Below are 23,686 nucleotides of genomic sequence, written 5' to 3'. Positions count from 1 at the left end.
TAAACACACGTAGCCACAAACAGACACACTTGGACAAACAGACACTTACAGACACAAAAATGCTCACATACCTCACACAAACAGGCACACACTCGCTCTCACACACACACACACACGGACACGAACACACAAATACACTCTCACAAACGCACACTTACAAACACACACTCACACAAACACGCACACATAGAGACAGACACACCCACCCACAGACAGGAACACGCTCACACAAACATACGCTTAGACATTTACACAGAAATACACTCACACAAACACACGCTTAGACACGTGCACACACTCATACAAACATACACACTCACACAAACAGACAGACACTTGTATACACAAACACACACACCCACAGACACGAACACACACTTAGACAGTAGTAGAGACATACACACAGACAGACACTTGAACAAAAACACTCAAACACACACTTAGACACATGCACACACTCACACAAACAGACAGACACTCGTACACACAAACACTCGCACACCCACAGACACGGACACACTTAGACAGTAGACACGCACACAAACAGACAGACACTTGTTCACACAAATACTCACACAGACACGAACACACACTTAGACAGTAATAGACACGCACACAAACAGACAGACTTGTTCACACAGACACACACACACTTGCATGCACAAAAACACGCACACTCACACTTGCACTCGCAGACACATTCACACACATTGGCAGCTGCTGCTTTACTCTAGATGATTAAACTGTCTTTGCACACGTTTGTGTGTGTGTGTGTGTGTGTCTGTGGAGTGTTTAGAGCACATGACAGTGACAGACTGCAGAGTTTGCTGCCCTGATAAAGTGTGTGTGCGTGTGTGTGTGTGTGTGTGTCTTTTCCTATATGTGCGTGTTCAGGCCTGTTTGCTGTTTGTCTTAGACTCAACATTTTCTATCGAATTCTGCAAGTATTTGGACCCTGAGCAGGAAAAGGGCAAATGCTGAACATTCCTGAGGAAGGCTTGAGAAAGACATTCGATCGATGCGGAGCAGAACTGAACACTAAGATTATTTATTATACAACACTGTTCTAACCAAGAATAAGAAACGAGACGCATGCACATAATACTAGAGATGCGCAAAACTACATACACACAGAAAAATAGGGTGTTCAAATTGTACCTTTAGGGGCACAACAGCTTGTCGCTGGGGCAGCGCTGGGGCAGGACCCTTAAAAGGACAACTTTGTACCATTTTTACCACAAAAAGGTTATTAGTAGCACCTTAAGGTACGCATTTGTACTCAAAGGTACTAATATGCACCTTTTAGGAGTAAAAAAGATACAAAGATGTCCTTTTAAGTAGGGGTGTAACGGTTCACAAAATTCACGGTTCGGTTCGGTATGTTTTAGATACAGCAAAAAGAAAAAATTAGCAGATAAATTACCTTTTTTAATTATTTTTTTAATAAAACAAACAAAGTATGGATTTTTTTTTTACATTGAACAATGACGGAGTTATACTTTACCCATCTTCTATGTAGTTACAGGAATAAGACATTAACTCTTTACATTAGCTCGCTCCACACTTTTTTCACACACTACTGCTTCTGTCATCCCCCAAATCCTCACTTGTGTGACTCTCAAGGGGGCGCGTCTGAAGAACGTGGCTGTTCAGCTCCCATTCATCGGTAATGTAATGTGCCGTTACAGTCAGGTAGCTTTGTGTAGCCCTTGACATCCAGCCTGTTGTCAGAGCAACCGCTGTTGCTTTGGCCAATTGGTTCTCTGTTTGTGCTTTTGTTTTTTGGGACAAAGCAGGAATTACTGGCTGAAATGGGCTCGTGAAGGAACATTGTAACGGGGCTCAATTACTTTAAGCATGTTCTTAAAACTCCGTATGCGGTGCGTTTTGCGCTGCGTATGCGGTGCAGGAGCCGCACACCCTGTTGTGCTTTCACATATGTTGCGTTTGTAGTCCGCAACCGTTAACATGGGTACGGAAAAAATACGCACTGCATAGACTACGCACTGCAGACGGAGTTTGTGTGAAACGGGCGTAAGGTCTCATATCCGCGGCTATAAATGGGCCACTCGTCGCGGTGATGTCTTTTGCCATTTGAATAAGTTGGAAATGTCTGTCTTAATGCTGCGGGGATAGTTTGTGGCTGTTTCTCCTTTTTATCATCTTGTTGTCGGCGTAAATGAGTTGACATGGCATTAATTATTCCCGCTGCTGTACCATCATGTAGCAAAAGCGACATACCGTTGTTTTTTTTATCCATCACTCTTGCCAACACCATCATAGCTTACAAAGAATCCAAAGTTCACCCAAACACCAGACCTGTTGGTTATTGGAGGATCTTCTATTTCTGGTCTGTTAAACGCAATATCCATTTTGCCACGAGCATTCAGCGCGTAGCCTACTGAGTAAGCGAACACCTGACTGAGCAGCCTAAAACATATATATATATTTTTTTTCACTTCGGCGGTGTCAGGGGCATTGCCTGTTATGTCGTTTTGGTTATTGTTGAACGCATGTTATTATATTTCACACACTTTTTTATTTTTCCAAATCTAATTATTTAGTCCGAGTACCGTTCGGTACATAATGCGTACCGCGTACCGAACACCCCTACTTTTAAGGGTACTGCCCCAGCGACAAGCTGTTGTGCCCCTAAAGGTTCAATTTTGACACCCTATTTTTCTGTGTGTACTTTCAAGCTCAACTTTTCTTTTTTTAAATGTCAGTGTTATGTTAAATGTTAAATAAAGTGTATATACTCATCAGTTAAAATATTTTTAAATCCTCATATGAGTGATTAGTGATCATGTGACTCATGGAGTAATGATGATCACATTGAAGATCTTTGGGCAAACCGGATTTGACCTCTCGTGTGTTTAGCGGGTCAGGGGTCAGTGCCTACTTCCTCTTGATGTGCCCCCTCTGACCTAGGACTGTGCAATATATGGAAATTATCGAAATATCGCAATATGCATGCAATATCTGAATGATTTTAATAGGCTACTTCAACATTGTGAAAAGTGTAAGTTGTAGGTCGATGCATAGAGCAGAGGGACAAGCTTGATGTTAAAGAGTTATTAAAAGCAATAATTTGCAAAAAACAATAACCTGCAGTCTAGTGCTGTCTCACACACACACACACACACACACACACACACACACACACACACACACACACACACACACACACACACACACACACACACACACACACACACACACACACACACACACACACACACACACACACACACACACACACACACACACACAAACGAAAAGTGAACGACTGGTTGCAGCGATGCTTTCTTTTCCCAGAAAGCATGTTAAACACAAATGGTTTCATTCTCAGTTTTATTTTTATTTTTAAATATAATTTAAATAGATTTTACACACAAATTGCAATATCGTATCGCATATCGTATCGTATAGGGCTTTCCTGTAGCTCAAGCAGTAGCGTGTGGCGTGGCGCTAGCAACGCCAAGGTAATGGGTTCGATTCCCAGGGAAACCAAGAATTGACAATAATGTAAAATGTGTAACTTGAATACAATGTAAGTCGCTTTAAATAAAAGCGTCTGCCAAATGCATAAATGTAAATGTAAACCAAATCAACCCAAGCGCACTTTGATGACGTGGCTGATTAAGTTTCTGGTGATAATCTGTCAATCATCGCCCCATAATGTGATTGGTCCGAACGGTTTCTGATCGAGCATAATAACTCCTCTACGGATCGAGTTCCCGACCTAAAAATGTTGTGGGCGGGGCTAAATTCGGCTGGCATCCAGGCTAGCATTTTTCTTCAATCTCACAGCCCTACTCTGACCCCTGACCTCTGCTCTTCTGTCTTTCAGACCGAGTGTCTCGTGAGCTGTCGCTGTGAGGTGCGAGGAGAGCTGGCGGAAAGCAGTCAAGAATAAAGGCGAGCACACCTGCTGAGAACATGGTGAGTGGATGTGTCCTTCATGTAGTTTGAGAATGGGCGTAGGAACCATTGTGTGTGTGTGGGACAAGACCCACCCACTTTTTAAGACCAATGACATTGGACCCACCCACTTTTTAAGACCAATGACATTGGACCCACCCACTTTTTAAGACCAATGACATTGGACCCACCCACTTTTTAAGACCAATGATATTGGACCCACCCACTTTTTAAGACCAATGACATTGGACCCACCCACTTTTTAAGACCAATGACATTGGACCCACCCACTTTTTAAGACCAATGACATTGGACCCACCCACTTTAAGACCAATGACATTGGACCCACCCACTTTTTAAGACCAATGACATTGGACCCACCCACTTTTTAAGACCAATGACATTGGACCCACCCACTTTTTAAGACCAATGACATTGGACCCACCCACTTTTTAAGACCAATGACATTGGACCCACCCACTTTTTAAGACCAATGACATTGGACCCACCCACTTTTTAAGACCAATGACATTGGACCCACCCACTTTTTAAGACCAATGACATTGGACCCACCCACTTTAAGACCAATGACATTGGACCCACCCACTTTTTAAGACCAATGACATTGGACCCACCCACTTTTTAAGACCAATGACATTGGACCCACCCACTTTTTAAGACCAATGACATTGGACCCACCCACTTTTTAAGACCAATGACATTGGACCCACCCACTTTTTAAGACCAATGACATTGGACCCACCCACTTTTTAAGACCAATGACATTGGACCCACCCACTTTTTAAGACCAATGACATTGGACCCACCCACTTTTTAAGACCAATGACATTGGACCCACCCACTTTAAGACCAATGACTTTGGACCCACCCACTTTTTAAGACCAATGACATTGGACCCACCCACTTTTTAAGACCAATGACATTGGACACACCCACTTTTTAAGACCAATGACATTGGACCCACCCACTTTTTAAGACCAATGACATTGGACCCACCCACTTTTTAAGACCAATGACATTGGACCCACCCACTTTTTAAGACCAATGATATTGGACCCACCCACTTTAAGACCAATGACTTTGGACCCACCCACTTTTTAAGACCAATGACATTGGACCCACCCACTTTTTAAGACCAATGACATTGGACCCACCCACTTTTTAAGACCAATGATATTGGACCCACCCACTTTTATCGTCTCTAATTCAGCACATGTCTGTTTATCCGCTTTATAAGTCGTGACGTAAGGAACGCCGTTTCTGGCAGTGTTGCCAAGTCCGCGGTTTTCCCGCGGAATTGGGCTACTTTTAACCACTTGCCGCGGGTTGATTTTTTTATTCCGCGGGTTAAAGGTTTAACATATTGCATCAGTTATATTTAGCTGAAATGGTTCTGTTGAAATAAATATTTTACTTTAGCCAATTCATATTCCACCAATTATAACAAGGATTCTAGGATGATGACATAAGCAATATCGTATCAGCATAACTGTGCTGATAAGCGCACACTTTGTGAGGTACGGTGGCACTGCTGGGTCCGCTAGTGTGTGTGTGTGTGCTGCGGCGCGCACCGGCTGTTTTCGTTTCCATGGTAACCGAATGCGTGCTCTCCAGGGTTGTTGCTGGTAAAGAATAATTTAAAAAATAAATGTCATACACAGAAGAATTTTCTGAAAATTCTTCTGTGTATGACAAGTCTTTAACAGTGTATTTCCAAGTCTTTAACAGTGTAAAAAGCTCAGTATGCATGAAACAGCATTTCACCCCCCCCCCCCCCCCCTTTAATGAGGAATATCTTGCAATGTTTATTTTACATTATTTTTAATTTGAAATGAATTTCACAAGTTTGTGGTTCACTTCCACTGGAGTTGTAATTCTGCATTTTCCCGCCCGCATCCATTACGTTTTTAAGCTCATCAGCTCATCATTACGTTCATCAGCTGTCAATCTTAAGGTAAGATGATTTTATTTATGAAAATAGACTGTTTACATTTACTTATACAGTTACTTACTTATACTTATACAATTATCTTTTAGTATGGTGTGTAGTGCATAACACTACCATAAAATGTGTATTGGAGTGTTTTATATTGATTTTTTTGGTATTGGGCTAGTTTTGGGCTAGTTGGATTGGCCATTGGGCTACTTTTGGGCTATTTTTGATTGGCCATTGGGCTGGTTTTGTTGCGAAAACCTGGCAACCCTGGTTTCTGGGTCCAAGCCTCAACTCGTTTCACTTGAGAATGCCATTGGCGCCCGTTTATGAGCGCTATTTTTTTCATATTAAACATCAAACAAAGCGTTACAGGCATTATTATTTTCACGATTTATAAAAGATGAATCACTGTCTGGCCATCTGGAATTTTGGTATGGAGAAAAAAGTTATGATTATAATTTTTTTGTAGTATTACACCACATTGTGTGTCTATATTAGCACCGTTTGTAGTTTTTCTTGTGGTATAAGACCCGGAAGCGCTGCCGCGGGACGTTGTCAGCCTTAACAACCGGATACATACCCCTAACCGAGAAACACTTATTATTAAACACGTTAGACACTTCCACTTTTATAATATTTTCTTCATTTTTATTGAAAATAAACGCCTTTCGATCTGATGGGAAAAGGGAGTAGAGCGAGTGTGCAAAAGGCGGATTCGAACCTCTGATCGATTAGCGTCAACTTGATGACATGCGTCTCTTAACACTACACCATAGCCACGGTTAATAACTCGGTGATTTCTGTAGCTTAGTCTGGCACAATCAATCATTTAGTAAACGGCGGTATATTTGTATTTAATTAAATATGGCATCTAACGTTACACCAGTAAAAAAAATAAAAAATCTGAGAGAGGACCCACGACTTTTTATTTGCTTCCGACGCCCATGAGTTTGTGTATGTCACTCCGATTAATATGTCATTTTGGGACTGTTTTTGTGAGCTGTTGGAAATATCCAAGGGTCACCTGAGGATAAACCTGTGGTTTAGTTGGTTAGATGCGTTTTATGTGTTTCAAATCCAATAATCCATCCTGTGTGGTGCATGCTTTGGGCGCTGTGGTCTCTGCAGATGGGAACGCTGCTCTTCGGCTCGGTGCACACAGAGAAATGCTCTCCGGCTGTAAGTGCAAGCCAAAACATCTGTCACCTTTACGAAACAACCCTTCCTTTATCAGCAGATCAGAGCCGAGTGAAGACTGATGCGTTTCCTGTCTTTAGATTGCATGTTGACCCCGTGTTAATAACCACCATGATAAAAAGAAACAATTGTGCGCACATCCAGTAAAACGTTTGCAGGTGCTAGATTCAATAGAGCAAAAATCAAAGTAAACAAAAATCTGCACACTGCTATTGCTGCTCCCAGAAATGTATTTAAAAAGGACAATATTTCAACCATAGACTGTAAAACAATATGGACGTAGTGTCCGTGAAGTTACCAATAGGATTCAGATAAATCGTTCTGAAGCTTAAAGTAGGGGCGAGCTGGGCGTTGCCATTTTGCGAGCAAGTCATCGCGCGTCACTCCCGAATAACAAAATGGGCAAAAGGGCGGGATGTGGGCGGAGCTTAGGTGACGCAATGACTATAGACGACGGATAAATGGCTATCCACCTGTCACTTCCCAAAGTAACACAAAGTAACCACTTCCCTTAATTATGCAGAAATTTAAGGCTTTATATAATGTAAACGAATGAGTTATAAAAAAATTCACCCCCCTCACAGTCATCATGAAGGTCAAAATTAGCCGTATAGACCAAAACCACAATTTGTACCAGGTAGGCATGTGCCGATATCAATTTTTCATGTTGCGATTAATTGATGAAGTTTTATCACGATATACGATATTATCACAATATTTAAATAAGTTGCAAAAAAAAGTGTTGCCATAGCATAACAGCTTTAAGAACTATTTTTGTAAGAACCAAAATAACTGAATGTTTAAATACAATAGTGCACCAAAAATATATACAGCTCTGGAAAAAAAAAAAATTAAGAGACCCCTCATTGAGAAATCAATGTTAAGTGGTCTCTTGATTTTTTTCAGAGCTGTAAAAGTAAAATTTTCAAACAGATTAAAGTGCAAAAGAATTAGGCTATAAAGAACAACAGGTAGGCTTACAAATTACAATAAGGTCTCATTATTTAATGCATTAACTAAGATTGAGCAATAGCTACATTTGATACAGAAAGTATAATGTTTTTGTTAATGTTAGTTAAGAAATACTGATCAATGTTAGTTTTATCTTAGGTCCATTAAAAATGTTATTTTGATTTTGATTTTAATGTTATTAAAAAGTAACTAATAAAGAATTAATAATTCTATGTTAATTTCTAAGTATTTTTCATTGTCAGTTTGGTAATAAGGAATTAACATGTTAACTAATGAAGTCGTATCTCAAAGTTATACTGAACAATAACAAATAATCAGAACAGTTCTAATTATTAGGGTTGTAGTCTAGATTAAAACATAAAAATGTTTAAAATTGAAAATAAATAGCCTATTAAGTCTTTAAGTATTAAGTATTTGGTGTTGTGATGAACAACATTGAGATTACAAAAACGAATGGCTGTTTTAAAAACTACACGCGTTTTTTTGTTTGTTTGCTGGTTTCCGGGGTAACCGGCTTCATTCTGCAGTTCATCAGCGCCCTCTGCTGTCACTGAGCGGCACTTCAGCAGCGCGTCTCCTTCACCGGTTCAGTCATGTGCAAACGCACGTTGGGCTTGTTGATATCTGAGGGCGTGTCCCTTTGACGCAGAATACAGCGGTGTTGAGCATTTATACGGTTGATGGGCAAAGTATTCTTGAGTGCATTATAAAAAAAATTATATATTGTTAATAAATTATTATTTACGATATTTTAAAGTGCCCACGATAACAATATCGTGCATATTCATTATCGTGATAAATCGCATTATCGAAAATCGGCACATGTCTAGTACCAGGCTGTAAACATGTTTTTTTTCTGCTGTAATGTTTGGCATTTTAACATGGGGCTCAATGAGCTTCTGCTCCTTCTGGAGCCTGTCCACAGTGGCCAGTCGAGGAATTGCAGTTTACATTACTTCCGTTTTGGCTTCAACAGAGATCGCGGGAGGTTGCCGCTTGGTTTCGACCCAAAGCCTGACGAAGACCCTTTGGGTCGAAACATTGTCCTTTTTAAATACATTTTTGTTGCAATGTTGTCCTGTTAAGCACTGTGAAGCTGCTTTGAAACAATCGTCATTCTAAAAGTGCTATAAAAAGTTAATTTAAGTAATACATTTTTTTAGTTTAAGTTAAAATAAAAATTGATTTATTGATTAATAGCAGTGTGCAGATTTTTGTGTTCTTTGATTAATCAACCACCATGATGCCATGCGTTCCTTTCTCTTCCTGGTTTTCACTTTCTGCTCTTCTAGAGTGGACTTTCCCTGTAAACTCCCATGCAGGAGTGAACAGATGTTGGAAAGATCTTTCTATGTTGCGTGTAAGAAACCAGGGTGCGAACTACAAGGGAGGTTAAGGGACGCTCGGCTCCCCTTAATAAGACAAGGGCTCCCCTGAAATGTTCAATATTTTCAGTTTTGTGTAATGTGATCATCTTGGATTATCATGTGTAAAACTGCAAAAATACTATTCATTCATGCATGACGAAGATTTAAACAATTCCTTTCAATAAAAATAACTATACAAGCTAATCTTGTCATGAGCCTCAACGTGTGGGGGCGCTGCGGTGCAAATTCCACTCATGATTAGTACATATTTAACTCAAATATTCATAGAAAAAATATAACGTACGCGGCCATTGATGTGCATGCGTCCGTGAAATCCATTCGGAAATTCATATAGCATCATAGCCATGGCAAAAAGAAAACAAGGCAGTTTAATTAACTTTGGTTTTAAGGTAAGGCTTTATTTCATCATCAATGATGTTTTTGTGCCTGTGTTGTTGTTATTTTCCACAACTTTCCTGCGAGTCTTAGTGGGCGTCGCCATGACACTCGATACTTCCGGTTGACGGTATCTCAGTTCCGGTTTTGCATACATAACAGTTATGCAGCGTTCACACCAGACGCGAGTGACGCGAATAAATAGCGCTATTCGCGCGAACATGGACGCGTGAACATTTTGACTCCATTCGCTTCATTCACTACACAACAGACGTGAATTTGCGTCATGGGAGGGGCTTCTGCCAGGCAGCGGCAGTCGTCAGAAGGACTAGCCGAGTTAAGGCTGCTCTCGCTGGGGTTGATGAGCGCTGAGCGCCTGGGTCTCTCACCTCAGAAACCTATTTGCTTCCATAAACCATGCAACATAAACGGACCCGTTTGACATGTTGCTAGCACCATACGCACTCCATTCAATGCCCAACGAGCTTCAAATAAACTCAAGAATTGTGATGTAGAAGTAATATTTATATTTTAATATTTGTAATTGTTGAAATCATGTCAGACATTGTCAGTAGACTTTTTTTTTTAATCAACATGAAAATAGATGCATGAACTTCAATTAATTTAAATATATATTGTAATAAAAATTAACTGTTAATTGCTGTAAATTTAATTATTGAGTTTATATATTAGTTTAACCTATTTAAAATACTGCAGTACAACTGTATAATTTTTTGCAAGGGCTATGTTTATTGGTTTCAATAATTTACAGATTTAATGTGTATCAAGACCGCTCTCAGCCTAACGTTACCTTCCAAATATCTAGACCTGCACTCCCGCGGGACCCAGCACAACCGAGTGCGGCGCGGGATAATATTTGATGGGTGAATGCGGATGCGGGCGGCAAGATATTCCCTGCGTCTCAATCGGCTCCCTAGTCCACTAGTCAGGGCACTGATCAGGACATAAGTCAATGGGCTGACTCCCTGATCAGTGCCCTGACAACTGAACTAGGGAGCCGATTGAGCTCCCTAGTTCAGGGACATTGTGTGCGAGGCGCGGGAAAATAAAATTATTTTGCGTGACTCCCGCAAAGTGGAAATATCTAACAAAATAAATAACTATAAACAAATAAACCTTTATTTATAATAAAATAAAATCGATTTACAGGCGCATTGACGGAAGGTAACTCTTGCGTGGATCATAGGAACAGCCAAGCTGGCCTACCACACAGTGGCAAAATGTGTGCACCGCATAACGCAGGTGAACCGCTTAGTGCTACAGATATTAGCAAGATAGTCAGATCCATGCGACCATCTGGGACATGTGATCATTTTGCCTGAAGCGTTGTTGTAAAAGTCTACTCCTGAATCCTGATAATACAACCAAGTGTTTAGCTGATAACAGTACAGACTAATGTAAACCGGAAGTTCGTTACCGGCGTGTTCTATGTTGCCATAGCGATTAGGGGAAAGGTCAGAGTTCGGGAAAGTTGTGGATAGGTCTGCGTGATGAGTAACTTAGTTCACACTTGTAGTTCGGTTAGTTTGGTTCGTTTGGTCCGGACCAAAAAACAAAAACAGAACATATAGTCCTGGTCCGCTTAGCGTTCACACTGGCATTTTTAACAGCGAACCTAAAGTTACCGAACCAAAGGCTCAGGGAGACGCTCACAACCTGATTGGTCGGCTTATATGACGTAGGAGCTGCTTACCGAACACTCAAAACAATACCGTGTGCTGATTAAACGCCATCATTTTATGCGTCTACATATGGCATTATTTTTACCCGCTGAGAACTCATGAAGAGCTCATAAAATGTTCAAAACATTCAAAACAGCTCCAGGATTTCCTCCGTTGTGCAGAAAAGAGACGGCCGCTCTGTCGTCTGTACCGACTAATGGGCAACAGGTCCTCTGATGAGAAGAGCCAGGTCTGCTTTTTGTGCGTTTCTTCTAGCATCTTCAAAACATGCTCGTCTGACCAAATATTGATGAGGCTCTTCCTCTACGTTTGCCCTCTAACGTTAACGTTACTCATTTTGATACACCGATCTTTCCGCGCCGTCAAATCAGCTGACTCCGCGTCGCATCATGTGACATCACGTCCTGTTTTTGGTCCGTTTACATGTCTTTGGTCCGTGTTGCGTTCATATATCAGTCGAACCGCACCAGAGTTGGTTTGGAAGCGGACCGAGATTCCTCTTTTTAGCGCTCTCGGTCCGCTTGTTTGGTGCGCTCCAGGGTTCGGATGGCAGCATTCACATGTGTTCAAATGAACCGCACTAAACGAGCAATCGCACCAGGGTTCGTTTTAATCCAACCAAACATGACCAGTGTGAACGCACCCTTAATCGCCTTAAACTCAAAGACAGCCTGTTGGTTTATAGACTATTTGTGGGAGACTATTTGTGCTGTTTGACCTATCAATTTGTGTCAAAAAAGTGCTATAATAGGCAAAATAGTGATTTACCCTATAGGGATTGCATAAAGCAAGTAGTGCATATACTGAGCTGTTGCCTCTTTGTTAGTCCTCTTTTGAGGCGGGCACAGCACGCCCCTTAACACAAACCTAACCCGACCCAAAGTGGGCTCACCCAAAGGCCATGGTATAGTTCGAACACTGTAAGAAACATCAGGAATGCTGATGCCGCACACGTCTGCTCTTAAACGCTGACTGATGCTTCTGCTCCACATTATTTGGAGTTTTATTAGATACCCTTTCGATGCAAATTTGCTTTCCAGTTTGAGTTCAATCATCTCACTCCATGAGCAAGAGTTATTTTAGGGCTACTTTTTTTGTATGATATCCTCAAACTAAACTTTCTTTGGGTCAAATTCTTATTTGCCTTACTACAAGTCAAGGCCTTAACCCTCATCCTTCCCTTGTGGGTCGAAATAAAATTATACTTGATTTTTCCCCTCCTGCTTATTTAATATTATATTCCCCCCTATTTTTTAAAAATGCATTTTTTTGGGAGATTTAATTTATTTACCTTTTAAATTACTAGCTTTTATAAATTAATAATAATTTAAACACATTATTTTAACTTAAATTTAATTCTATATCTATAAATCTATAAGCTTTTTAATTCAGCTTAAAATATCTTACAGTGGGTGTCTTTGCCGACCTCTTGTGGAAACATAATAATATAAAATATTTCATGGGCTTATAGCTCTTAATGGAGCGGATGAACTATTCCACTGGGTCCTAAAGTCAGTTCCCATCAGTTTGCATTCAGACATAAAATAATTATTTTGGTAAACTTTCAGCATTTTTTGTTTTTCCTGTGTACTGAAGCATTCCTCGCATTCCATTCATTCCTATGAGGGTCAAATTGACCCGTGAGAGAAGTATTTATTTAATATTTAATTTTTTTTTTTTTTTAATTTAACCACAACTTCTCGAATCCAGGCAATATTTTTTTGGGTGTGTATTTGTGGTTCAAGTCTGACAAAAGTCCTATAGTCTTGGTCCACTCAGATGAACACTCAATTTTAAAGGGGTGGTTCCGTGTTTTTTTTTTTCTAGGTTTGGTTGTGTTTATGGGGCGCAGTATAACGTCTTAATACTTCTTTTTTTTTTTTAAACGCCGTATTTTTCTTCTATTCTCCCTTTATTCCACACCGCTGTCTGTCCTTTGAACGGCTCGTTTGCTTCCTGCTTCTATGAAGCCCATCCATCTGAAAAACACAATGGTCTTAGATTGGTCAGATGGCCAAATGTAGTTTCCTGTATTTTTATTGGCTGAAGTGCCAAGCACAGGTTAAGGCCACGCCCCTTCCCATTACGGGCAGAAGTTACAAGTTACATCTGCGGAGACTAGTGAGGGTTTATGATGTCACCAACCCAGGAAGAAGCTCGTTGTAGTCCAAACCGGCCATCTTTGTAGGCAATAAACTGCCGTAACTTTAGAAGACAATATCTCCGTTTGCATTGAACTTTCAGCGCTGTAACTTTGCAGAGACTGTTTATGCTCAAGCAGCGACATTACACACTAACTAAAGTTAAAAAAGTGAAAATCGCATGAAGCCACCCCTTTAAAATAAAAATGAGTTTCGGGTCATAATGACCTGAGGGAAGGATGCAGAAAAAGGTCTTAAATAAGCAATGTTGCATGTACAGCAAAAAATTAACATGTTCCTCTGTATCAACCTTATTTTCTAGTACAAATATCTAAACATCCTTAAATCAAGATACATTTACTTGAGATGCAGTTTATGCTAAACAAAATTTTAAAAAAAGTTGATGCTAAACAAGAAAAAATGTCAATGGGATATGAAGATTTTTTGAATTGGCTTTAATGTCTTTATTTTAACAATCTTTCGAATTTTTCTTCTGGAAAATGAGATGAAAATGCTGAGGAAGAACATTACATTTTTGCTGTGTAAATGCGCAATAACAAAAATAAAAAATAGTGCATATACGTTTCAAACTGATTTTTTTCTGCTGATATAATATTCCGTTTTTCCTGATAAATGCTCATTGTCAGCAGTTCAGACTTGTTGAGGATGTTTTGTTGAGCTCCTGATTTGAGCTCTATTCTCAGTTGCAGTGAGTAGTGAAGTGTAAAGCCGTGGCTGTAGTGTGGTTTTCCATTACGGTGTGGCGTCCCCTCGGCGCTCATTAAACACTTAGTGCGCTCCGTAAACAAAGCTCGGCCTGTGCCTCGTTTTCCTCAAGCCCGGGTGTAAAGCTCTAGGTTTAAGAGTGCACTGCGGCCCATCCAGAGCCTGTGCCAAGAGCTGCTCACAAACACCTATAGAAACGTTCATGTTGTCTGACTGGGATGGGACCAGAACCGGTGCGATGCAGATGGGAAACCCGGGCCTGACGCCGGTTCTACATTCTGGTCATGGAGACGGTCAATACTTCTTCAAAAAACAAAACAAAATGGAGACGATCAACGCTCTGTTTCCATTGTGTTCCTGTGAAGATGTTCTGAATGTGATCATTTGGGCTGTTTTTCTTGTTGTCTGTTCTCTTGAGACTCCGTTTGGTTAATTAGCTCATGATATTTATGTAGTTGTTTTTAGGGCTGTGCAATATATTGAAACATCACAAATGTACATAAAAAAGTGCTCTTGGCTGAAATAACCTTTGTTTGTCAGTGTATATTTAATTAATGTGAAGAGAAGACCACTGTTTTTAGTTCATATTTTTAATAACAAAGATGAATTAAAATAACGAAAATAATTGCCATCCCCTAGTTCAGGAGTCTTTGTTTACCTGGATGTTCTTGATGTTCAGTTTGCTATTACTATATTAGCCTACCAAGCCAAGCAAAGAGTTTTTGACATTTAAATTTTGGCATTCAATTTTTTGTTTGTTCACATTAATGTTAAAATTGTTATCAGATTTATGACATACATTTCTGCTAAATCACTGCGGGTCACTTTCAGAAGTTGTAGCAATGCTTTCTTTTCCCAGAAAGAATGTGAAATACATAAATGGTATCATTCTCAGTTTTAAATATTTTTTTTTATTATCATTTAAATAGATTTTTACAAACTACTGCATTTTTCTTCAATATCACAGTCTTATTTTTTTATTTGTAGAGCATTTGTACATAATTCTCACGAGCATTTTTCTGTTGAGGAAATGGATTGCAGTAAATATGGTTCACATGTTTCCGTTCTTACACTCTAAATTTTTTTGGGTTGTTTTAACCCAATGTTGGGCCAAATATGGACTAACCCAGTGATTGGGTTGTTTTAAGCCTGCAGTTGGGTTAAATATTTGCTTAAAGCTACAGTGTGTGATATTTTCCCCCATCTAGCGGTGTAAAGCTATACGACCATCCAGTGAATAATAGTTTCTGTTCCTCTCAATTCTGATTTCGTTTTAACTCCTACGGTGGCCGATTTAGTCCAAGATTAACACGGCAATCCCCCTCTTCACATTCGACACGGTGCCATCGAGTGTTAAAACTCAAAAGGCGAAGCTTCAATTTACGTGTATGTCCCTCTTTGGCTAATGTACTTTAAAGATGGAGGGGCAACATGGCGACCGGTATTCGAACCCCTCACCCGTATGTGTTTTCAATGGCATATTATAAACTTATGAGAATACTTTATTACTTGAAAGAAGTAAATATACATTAATGAGCACTTTTTTTGAAAGAACAAAGTGTTTTTAGCTAAGAATAAACTAAAAAAGGTATGCAGTGTAGCTTTAAGACAACCCAATCGCTGGGTTAAAACAACCCAATTGCTGGGTTAGTCCAAATTTGACCCAACATTGGGTTGTTTTTTACCCAGAATTTTTTTAGAGTGTATTTGAGCTGGTAGTGATGAAGCCCTCATTGAGAGGTGAGCTGAGGTGTGTCTGTCTTCATACACCTGAAAAACACAATTGATACACACACTCTTATCCTGTTGAAGTATGTCGTCTCCTTTCACTCACATTGAGTCGTGAAATAACGCGTCGGTATTGAGTTCATGTCCGTTTGACCGAGGCTTTCTCCAGCAGGGTATTGTGTGGTAAGATGACAAAAAGGATCTTTTACCTGTGTGTTGTCCACACAGGTGGGGCTGAACACGCATGATGTCACCCTCTGAGCTCACCTGTGTGTTTCTTGTAAGGCTATACTTGTGAGGGCACAAATGTCTTCATTTATATAGTAAAATATGAAAACAACTCACTAGTGAGGACATTTGACTGGTCCTCACTGGTTAAAAAGGCGTATGAATCGGCCAAAACATGTTTTTGTTCAAATCTATCGTTCTGCATATGCTTGGGCAGGGATAGGGGATAAAAAAATATCATTAACCTGACATAAAATTAATGGAAGTCTATGTAATGTCCTCACTAATATAGTGAAACAAATGTGTGTGTGCGTTTCCTCTGAATGGAAACGTGCATTACAGCGTAGCTGGGTACAGTTTCAGTGGTAAAACACCGGCTGAGCTGTTTTATGGCCCCGGGAGCTTCAGACAAACACATTAAAGGGTTACTTCAGCGATTAGCATATGGCTTTCTATCAGTAGAAACCCTGGAGTATATTCGAATGATCGTGCTCCCCCCTCTCGTATCTCCCTGAGACGAGAGATTTATGCATTTTATTTCTAGAAAAATTACTCCGGTGACGCAAATATCGTCGATTTCCGTCATCGGTAATATGTTTGGGCAGACGCTAAAGACTACAGCCAGCAGAGGGAGCTATTTCCGCAGGTTTTCAACTCGCTCGTGGGCGGTGGAGATCACACTCACAGCTCAGCTCGGCTCAGGCGTTCATGGAAACGGTGCGGCTGGCGGAGCAAAGTGAGTATTTTATCTTCTCAAGTTAATTCCTATGAAAGTTGATCTTCCAAAGGCCTGAACTGCCGCGAGCGCGGACGCGTTAACCTCAGCTCTCATCACGAGAGCTCCTTCAGCTCATCACGATGCGTGTAATCTGACTCCTGCTGCGTTTGTGACACTTCCTCAGCGGCTAAATCACAATATATTGAACAGACACTTTCAGCTTTTAATTGTAGTGTCTGTTCTCTAACTGAACTGATTTTATGAAAATGAACTCGGTCGCGGTGGGAAAGTGATGTAATCCAGTAGTGGTGGCTTTGGGAATGGCCTCACAGGGCAGCGAAGCATTCTGGGAATTGTAGTCATTCATCCCCATGAGACAAAAATACATTTTCTGTCTTTTCTCAGTCTAGAAGGCACCAAATTCAAAAATAATTTCACATTTCTACTACATTAATGACCCAGTTTAAATACAGATTCATCTTCCCAGCGCTGAAGTACCCCATTCAAGTGAAACCTGTAAACATGGATGTGTATGAATCTTTCGCTCTCTCGCCAGGTTTCAGTTAAAAGTTCCATGACCGAACTGTGGCCTGATATCGGTCTGTCGCTCGTTCTTTTTCTGTCATTCTATTGTTCTGTCTATCAAGCCTTCTATCGTTTTATCTATTGGCCGGTCGTTCAGTCGGTTGAACAGTCCGTCTGTTGTTCGTTCTATCGGTAGTTTAGTTTTAATCTATCGGTCGTTCCATGTATCTTTCGTTCTATCTATCAGTCGTTCTATTGGTTGTTCTGTTGTTCTATTAGTCGTTCTATCTGCCGTTCTATTGGTCATTCTATCGCTCTGTCGGTTGTTCAATCGTCATTCCTTGTATGTTTCGTTCTACCTATCAGTTGTTCTATTAGTCCTTCTGTTGGTCATTTTATCGTTCTGTCTGTCGGTCGATCTATTGTTTTTGTTCAGTCAGTTGGTTGGTCGTTCTATTGGCCATTTTATTGCTCTGTCAGTCGGGTGTTTTATCTATCTTTTTTGTCGTTCTATCTATTAGTTTACTTCTGTTTACTTCAGTCTAATGCTCTGATGGATCGATGCAATTACGAGTCAGTTGTTGGTGGTGGTGTAGATTTTCCTTCATGTGCACGTCAGGTTATAGGGGAACTGTGTGTGTGTGTGTGTGTGTGTGTGTGTGTGAGACGTGAGGTGTGTGTTGTGCTGAAAGCCCTCATTTTGTCTGTGAGGGTGCGTTCAACTTCCCTAAAAATAAGTGTCATGGAGTCAGAAGGCCATGTCGCAGTGATTCACACACTTGTGCTCTACCAGTTTTCTCTCTCGTCATTCGATCTGTCTTTTTATTGGTCTATCTAATGCTGGTCTATCTGTCGTTCTGTTCTTCTATCTGACATATTATCGTTCTATCTATCACTAGTCTGAATGGTTATTTGTGTTTAATGTTGTACATTGACTGATTGTCTTCAGACTAATACTCTGATGGATCATGCAATTATGATTGTTGGTGTTTTTGTAGGTTTTCCTTCTTTAAGCCCCTCTGTCGTGTGTTACGTGCATGTCAGATTACAGGGTAACAACGTGTGTGTGTGAGATGTGCGGTATGTGTGTTGTGCGGAAAGGTCAGTTTGTTTGTGACAGGGTGTCCAATTTTCCTAAAAATAAGTGTCATGGAGTCAAAAGGCCACGTCCCACGATTCACACACTAATGAACTCCATCAGCTCTACCAGTTTTCTCTCTCTTTCTCCCCCTGGCTCGCAGTCTCCGCTCTAATTTATCCCAAAGGTGTTCTGACGGGTTGACGTCAGGAGCTTGTCAAGGTCCTCTGCACCAAACTCGCTCATCCATGTCTTTATGGACCGACGCTTTGTGCACTGGTGCGCAGTCATGTTGGAACAGGAAGGGGCCGTCCCCAAACTGTTCCCACAAAGTTGGGAGCATGAAATTGTCCAAAATATCTTGGAACGCTGAAGCATTGAGTTCATTTCACTGGAAAAAAGGGGCCAAGCCCAACCTACCCCCCCCCCCCCCCCAAAAAAAAAAAACAACACAAAACAAAACCATAATCCCCCCTCCACCAAACTTTACACTTACACTGGAACAATGAAGTAAGGCAAGTACCGTTCTCCTGGCAACCGCCAAACCCAGACTCGTCTATGGGATCTCGTCTCTTTCAGAAAGAGAAGCGTGATTGGTCGCTCAGAGAACACGTCTCACTGCTCTAGAGTCCAGTGGCGGCTGCTTTACTCCACTGCATCCCACGCTTTGCATTGCTCTTGGTGATGTAAGGCTTGGATGAGCTGCTCGGCCATAGAAACCCATTCCATGAAGCTCTCTACAACTGTTCTTGAGCTCATCTGAAGGCCACACAAAGTTTAGAGTTTGTCATTGGACTTTTCCTTCTTCCAAGAGCACCTATTACGGACTATTTAACTCTACCTGAGCGCTGGGTTGAACCTCTTGGAGCTCTAAAAAAATAGTTTTTGCACAAACGTCAAATCCAAAAATTAAATATGTAGGTTACAACTGCATCTGTCTGGGGTGAAAAATCACTGACTTGATTATTGTTTTTTTTGGAGCTTTTAATATACCCTTATAAAACAAACTTTATTAACATTTATCTTAAAAGAAATAAACATTTGAAATATATCAGTCTGTGTGTAATGAATTAATATAATATACAAGTTTCAATTTTTGTTGGAATTAGTGAAATAAATCAACTTTTTGATGATATTTTAATTACATGACCAGCACCTGTATATGTGTATTGCACAGTTAGAGGGTCATGTGTATCTGTAATTGTGTGTCACGTGGTAGAGTCGTGACTTCATATCCTAAAGAGCTTAAATCATTCATTGTCATGCGCCGGTGCTCTTCATCTCGGTCACGACAGCAGAGATTGCCTGTGTTGAAGACGAGCTTTAAAAGTGGGATATTGATTTATTATTCACCCTTTTGTTGACTTAAAGTTAGAAAAGAACTTGTATTATTTTTTAAAACAAATGTAGACTTAAAGGTGTTTGTTAGTTAGAAAAATAACTAATGATTTGAAATTCTGAGTCTAATATTTTATTTAATAAAAAGACGTGGACATAATGTTCTGCATGGTAGGAAGTGACCCTTGGGAACAACACGTCGTGGCACGTTCGTCACGCTCTGAGCGTTTGGACTGCATGTCCTTTTATTGCCGACAGCGATGCATGCTGGGAAAGTGCGGAGCGAGTCTCCCTCAGCATGTTACAATGGAGACGGAGGGAAGGAGGGAGGGGGAGATGCTGAAGAATGCTGTGTCACTGGAGCCGCTGTGTTCTCTCTCTCTCTCTCTCTCTCTCGCTCGCTCGCTCGCTCGCTCGCTCCCCCTCTCTCTCTCTCGCGCGCTCTCTCTCGCTCCCTCCCCCCCCTCTCTCTCTCTCTCTCTCTCTCTCTCTCTCTCTCTCTCTCTCTCTCTCTCTCTCTCTCTCTCTAGGTGTCTCTCGCTCATCGTGACTGCTCACTGATGCGTCTCCCCCCCCCCCCCCCCCGCTGCAGCCATGCAGCACAGTATCGCCGCGGACCGAGAGATAAACCTGACAATGAAGGATGAGTGAACTTGATGAGCACGTGATTTGTGATGCTGGTGATATTTTATGGTGTGTGTGCAAGGGCTGGGACTCTTAAAGGGATAGTTCACTTAAAAATGAAAATTCTGTCATCCTTTACTCTCCCTCATGTTGTTTCAAACCTGTATGAACTTCTTTCATACAGGTCTTTCTTCTTTCTTCAGCTGAACACAAGGGAAGATATTTTGAAGAATGTCAGTAACCAATCAGTTAACTGGAGCCATTGACTTCCATAGTATTTTTTTTTTCCTACTAAAGTCAATGGCTCCAGTTAACTGATTGGTTACTGACATTCTTCAAAATATCTTCCCTTGTGTTCAGCTGAAGAAAGAAGAAAGACCTGTATGAAAGAAGTTCATACAGGTTTGAAACAACATGAGGGTGAGTAAAGGATGACAGAATTTACATTTTAAAGTGAACTATCCCTTTAAAGGGACCGGTCACCCACATTCATCTGTCATTTACTCTACTCACCCTCATGTTGTTCCAAACCTGTACGAGTTTCTTGAAGACATCTTAGAGATGACAACAGTTGACTTCCATGCTAAGACAGAAAATACTACCCGCATTCTTCAACATATCATCTTGTGTTCAACAGAAGAAAGACAGACAGGTTTGGAACGACATGAGTGAGTAAATGATGACCAAACGTAGTTGCAGGTCCAGTTAAAAAAAATTAAAAAATATTATTTTAAATATTATTATATAAATACTAGCTTAAACTTTAAAAGCATGGTGCTGACAGGGCCAAGGTCATGGGTTTGATTCTCAGGGAACTCATGAGAAATGCAGAGCAGAGAAAAGCATCTGTCAAAAGCATAAATATAAATGTAATGTTTAATATATTTTTTATGAATTAAATGATATAAAATAAGATTAATATTAAAATTATTATAAAAAATTAAAACCATATATTTTTTTTTATAATATTAAAAATGTTATTTCCTAATATTAAAATGAATATTAATATAAAAAAATCACATCAAAATATAATCTTGTTTATGATATATAAATATTATATAAAACATCTAAAATCTAAAACAAATTATTTAATCAACTCTGTGTATTTAACAGCACATTGTATTGTTCTATCTGTTGTTGTTTCTCTATCATTCTATCTATTTATCTGTCTATTGTTTCTTCTGTCTATCATTATATCGTTATTTTTATCTCTGTCTATCATTTGTCTATATAGTTTTATCATTCTGACTATGGTTCTATTATTCTGTCTATCATTTAATCCCTCTGTCTATCGTTCTATCGTTTTATCCCTCTGTCTATCATTTCATTTTTATCCTTTTGTCTATCGTTCGTTCTGTCTATCATTTCATAGTTTTATCTATCGTTCTATTATTATTTTATTTATTAAATGACACTTATCAAAATATAAGAATCCTATTTGAAATATATACCTATTATTTTTTAAAAAAACTCTATAATGTCAAAGTGTGTGTATTGAACCACACATTGGCACATGAACACACCCAGAGCTGTTATTCTTTATGTCCTCGGTTTGTCTCGTCTCCTGAAGTCAGTCGTTAGACTGAACTCTGAGGAAACATTGTCCGGGTGTGTTTTTTGAGCACGAATGCTCGAAGATCTGCTGCGCTGCCATCTTGCTGAGGTTGCACGCTGGCACGGATGAGATCTCGGTGAAGGGTGAACACAGAGAGAGAGAAAGGGAGAGAGAGAGAGCGTGCACGTGAGGGGGATGCAGTGCACAGGGCGGAGCTTAGCATCAGGCAATACCCTTTCTAATTCTCTCTCTCGCTCTCTTCGTCTGTGATCTCGCCGGTGTACCGTCTCCTCTCTTGTCCTGATTTTCACTAACAACTATTCTGGAATATTCTGGTCAGCTGAGCAACAGGAGCCTCTGGCGTGTGGACATTGGACGTGTGGACATTGTACGTGTGGACATTGTGAATCTTCTGATCAGGGTGTGTGTGTGTGTGTGTGAGAGAGACACACGCTGGTCTCCGCCGAGGGAAGGATGGTTTTGCCGGCTGGTTTTGTGCCGTTTCTCATCCGAGTGCGTGTCTCCTGGGCAACCGCGCCCTCCCTCCCCGCGCCATGAGCCGGACCAACCGCGTCTCCTGCTCAATGCTCAACTGCTTCGTAAGTGATGCTGTGTGTGTGTGTGCGTGTGTGTGTGTGTGTGTGTGCTGCAGCTGTGGTGAAGTGATTGACAGCATGTGACCGTCACAAACAGATGTGTGCGAATTACAGATGTGCAGAGAAAACAAGTGAAGAGGGTGAGAGAGAGAGAGAGAGAGAGAGTTCAGAAGATATAACACATTAGAATGCATATGAAGAATATATATGGAGGCTTTATCTTTATAGGTCTAATCGTTTGAAAAAAATGGCATACCATTAATGAGAAATTATTATATTTGTTTATTATTATTATTATAATAATTAATAATAATAGTAGTTGTTAAAAATTATAATTAAGTAGTAGTAGTAAATTTAAAACAATGCAAGCGTAATATATCTTGTTAATAATAATAATAATAAAATATTTTATAATAGAATGTATTCATTATTATTATTTCGTTTAATACTACTACTACTACTAATAATAATAATAATATAATAATTAATAATAATAATAGTAGTGATATTATATTATTTTTATATTATTATATTTATGTAATATAATAATAATAATAATATTCATATTTAGTCATATTTATATTCAATATAATCATATTTAGTTTAATAATGAAGAGAATATTATAATTTAGTTATTTAGAATATTACATTTTATATTATTATATTTGATTTATTAATTATATATTATATTATTTGTATGCAGTATAATAATAATAATACGACAGAATCACTTGCTTCATTCAAAAGGTAAAAACTCATCTCTTCCATGAGCACTTAATCTTACATTTAAAAAAAAAAAACCTCTCTCCCCTTTTCTGGTTTTTGCTACTCTGAGTGGTGTACAAATCTTGGTATTTGAGACACTTTTTGCGTTTTCGTTGCCTCTTCTTGATGGATCGCTTCCTGTACTCCT

At 39.8% G+C, this 23,686-nt stretch overlaps 1 protein-coding gene across 4 annotated transcripts in view; it reads left to right on the top strand.

The window, feature by feature from the left end:
- mtmr4 (myotubularin related protein 4) overlaps positions 1-23,686 on the top strand; it is a 133,017-nt gene that overhangs the window by 23,764 nt on the left and 85,567 nt on the right. For 2 of the 4 annotated variants that reach the window (XM_067439696.1, XM_067439697.1), the window contains exon 2: positions 3,854-3,945. In XM_067439696.1, coding sequence (XP_067295797.1) covers positions 3,943-3,945 — 3 coding nt within the window. In that variant the 5' untranslated portion in view covers positions 3,854-3,942. Of the gene's footprint in view, positions 1-3,853; positions 3,946-22,555; positions 22,777-23,686 lie in introns of those variants that run through there. The other 2 variants (XM_067439695.1, XM_067439694.1) reach the window with 1 other exon arrangement.

Source organism: Pseudorasbora parva, chromosome 3, assembly GCF_024679245.1.
Source record: "Pseudorasbora parva isolate DD20220531a chromosome 3, ASM2467924v1, whole genome shotgun sequence".
NCBI lineage: Eukaryota > Metazoa > Chordata > Actinopteri > Cypriniformes > Gobionidae > Pseudorasbora > Pseudorasbora parva.
The sequence above is the reverse complement of the archived record's forward strand: the minus strand, read 5'-3'. Positions and strand labels throughout refer to the sequence as shown.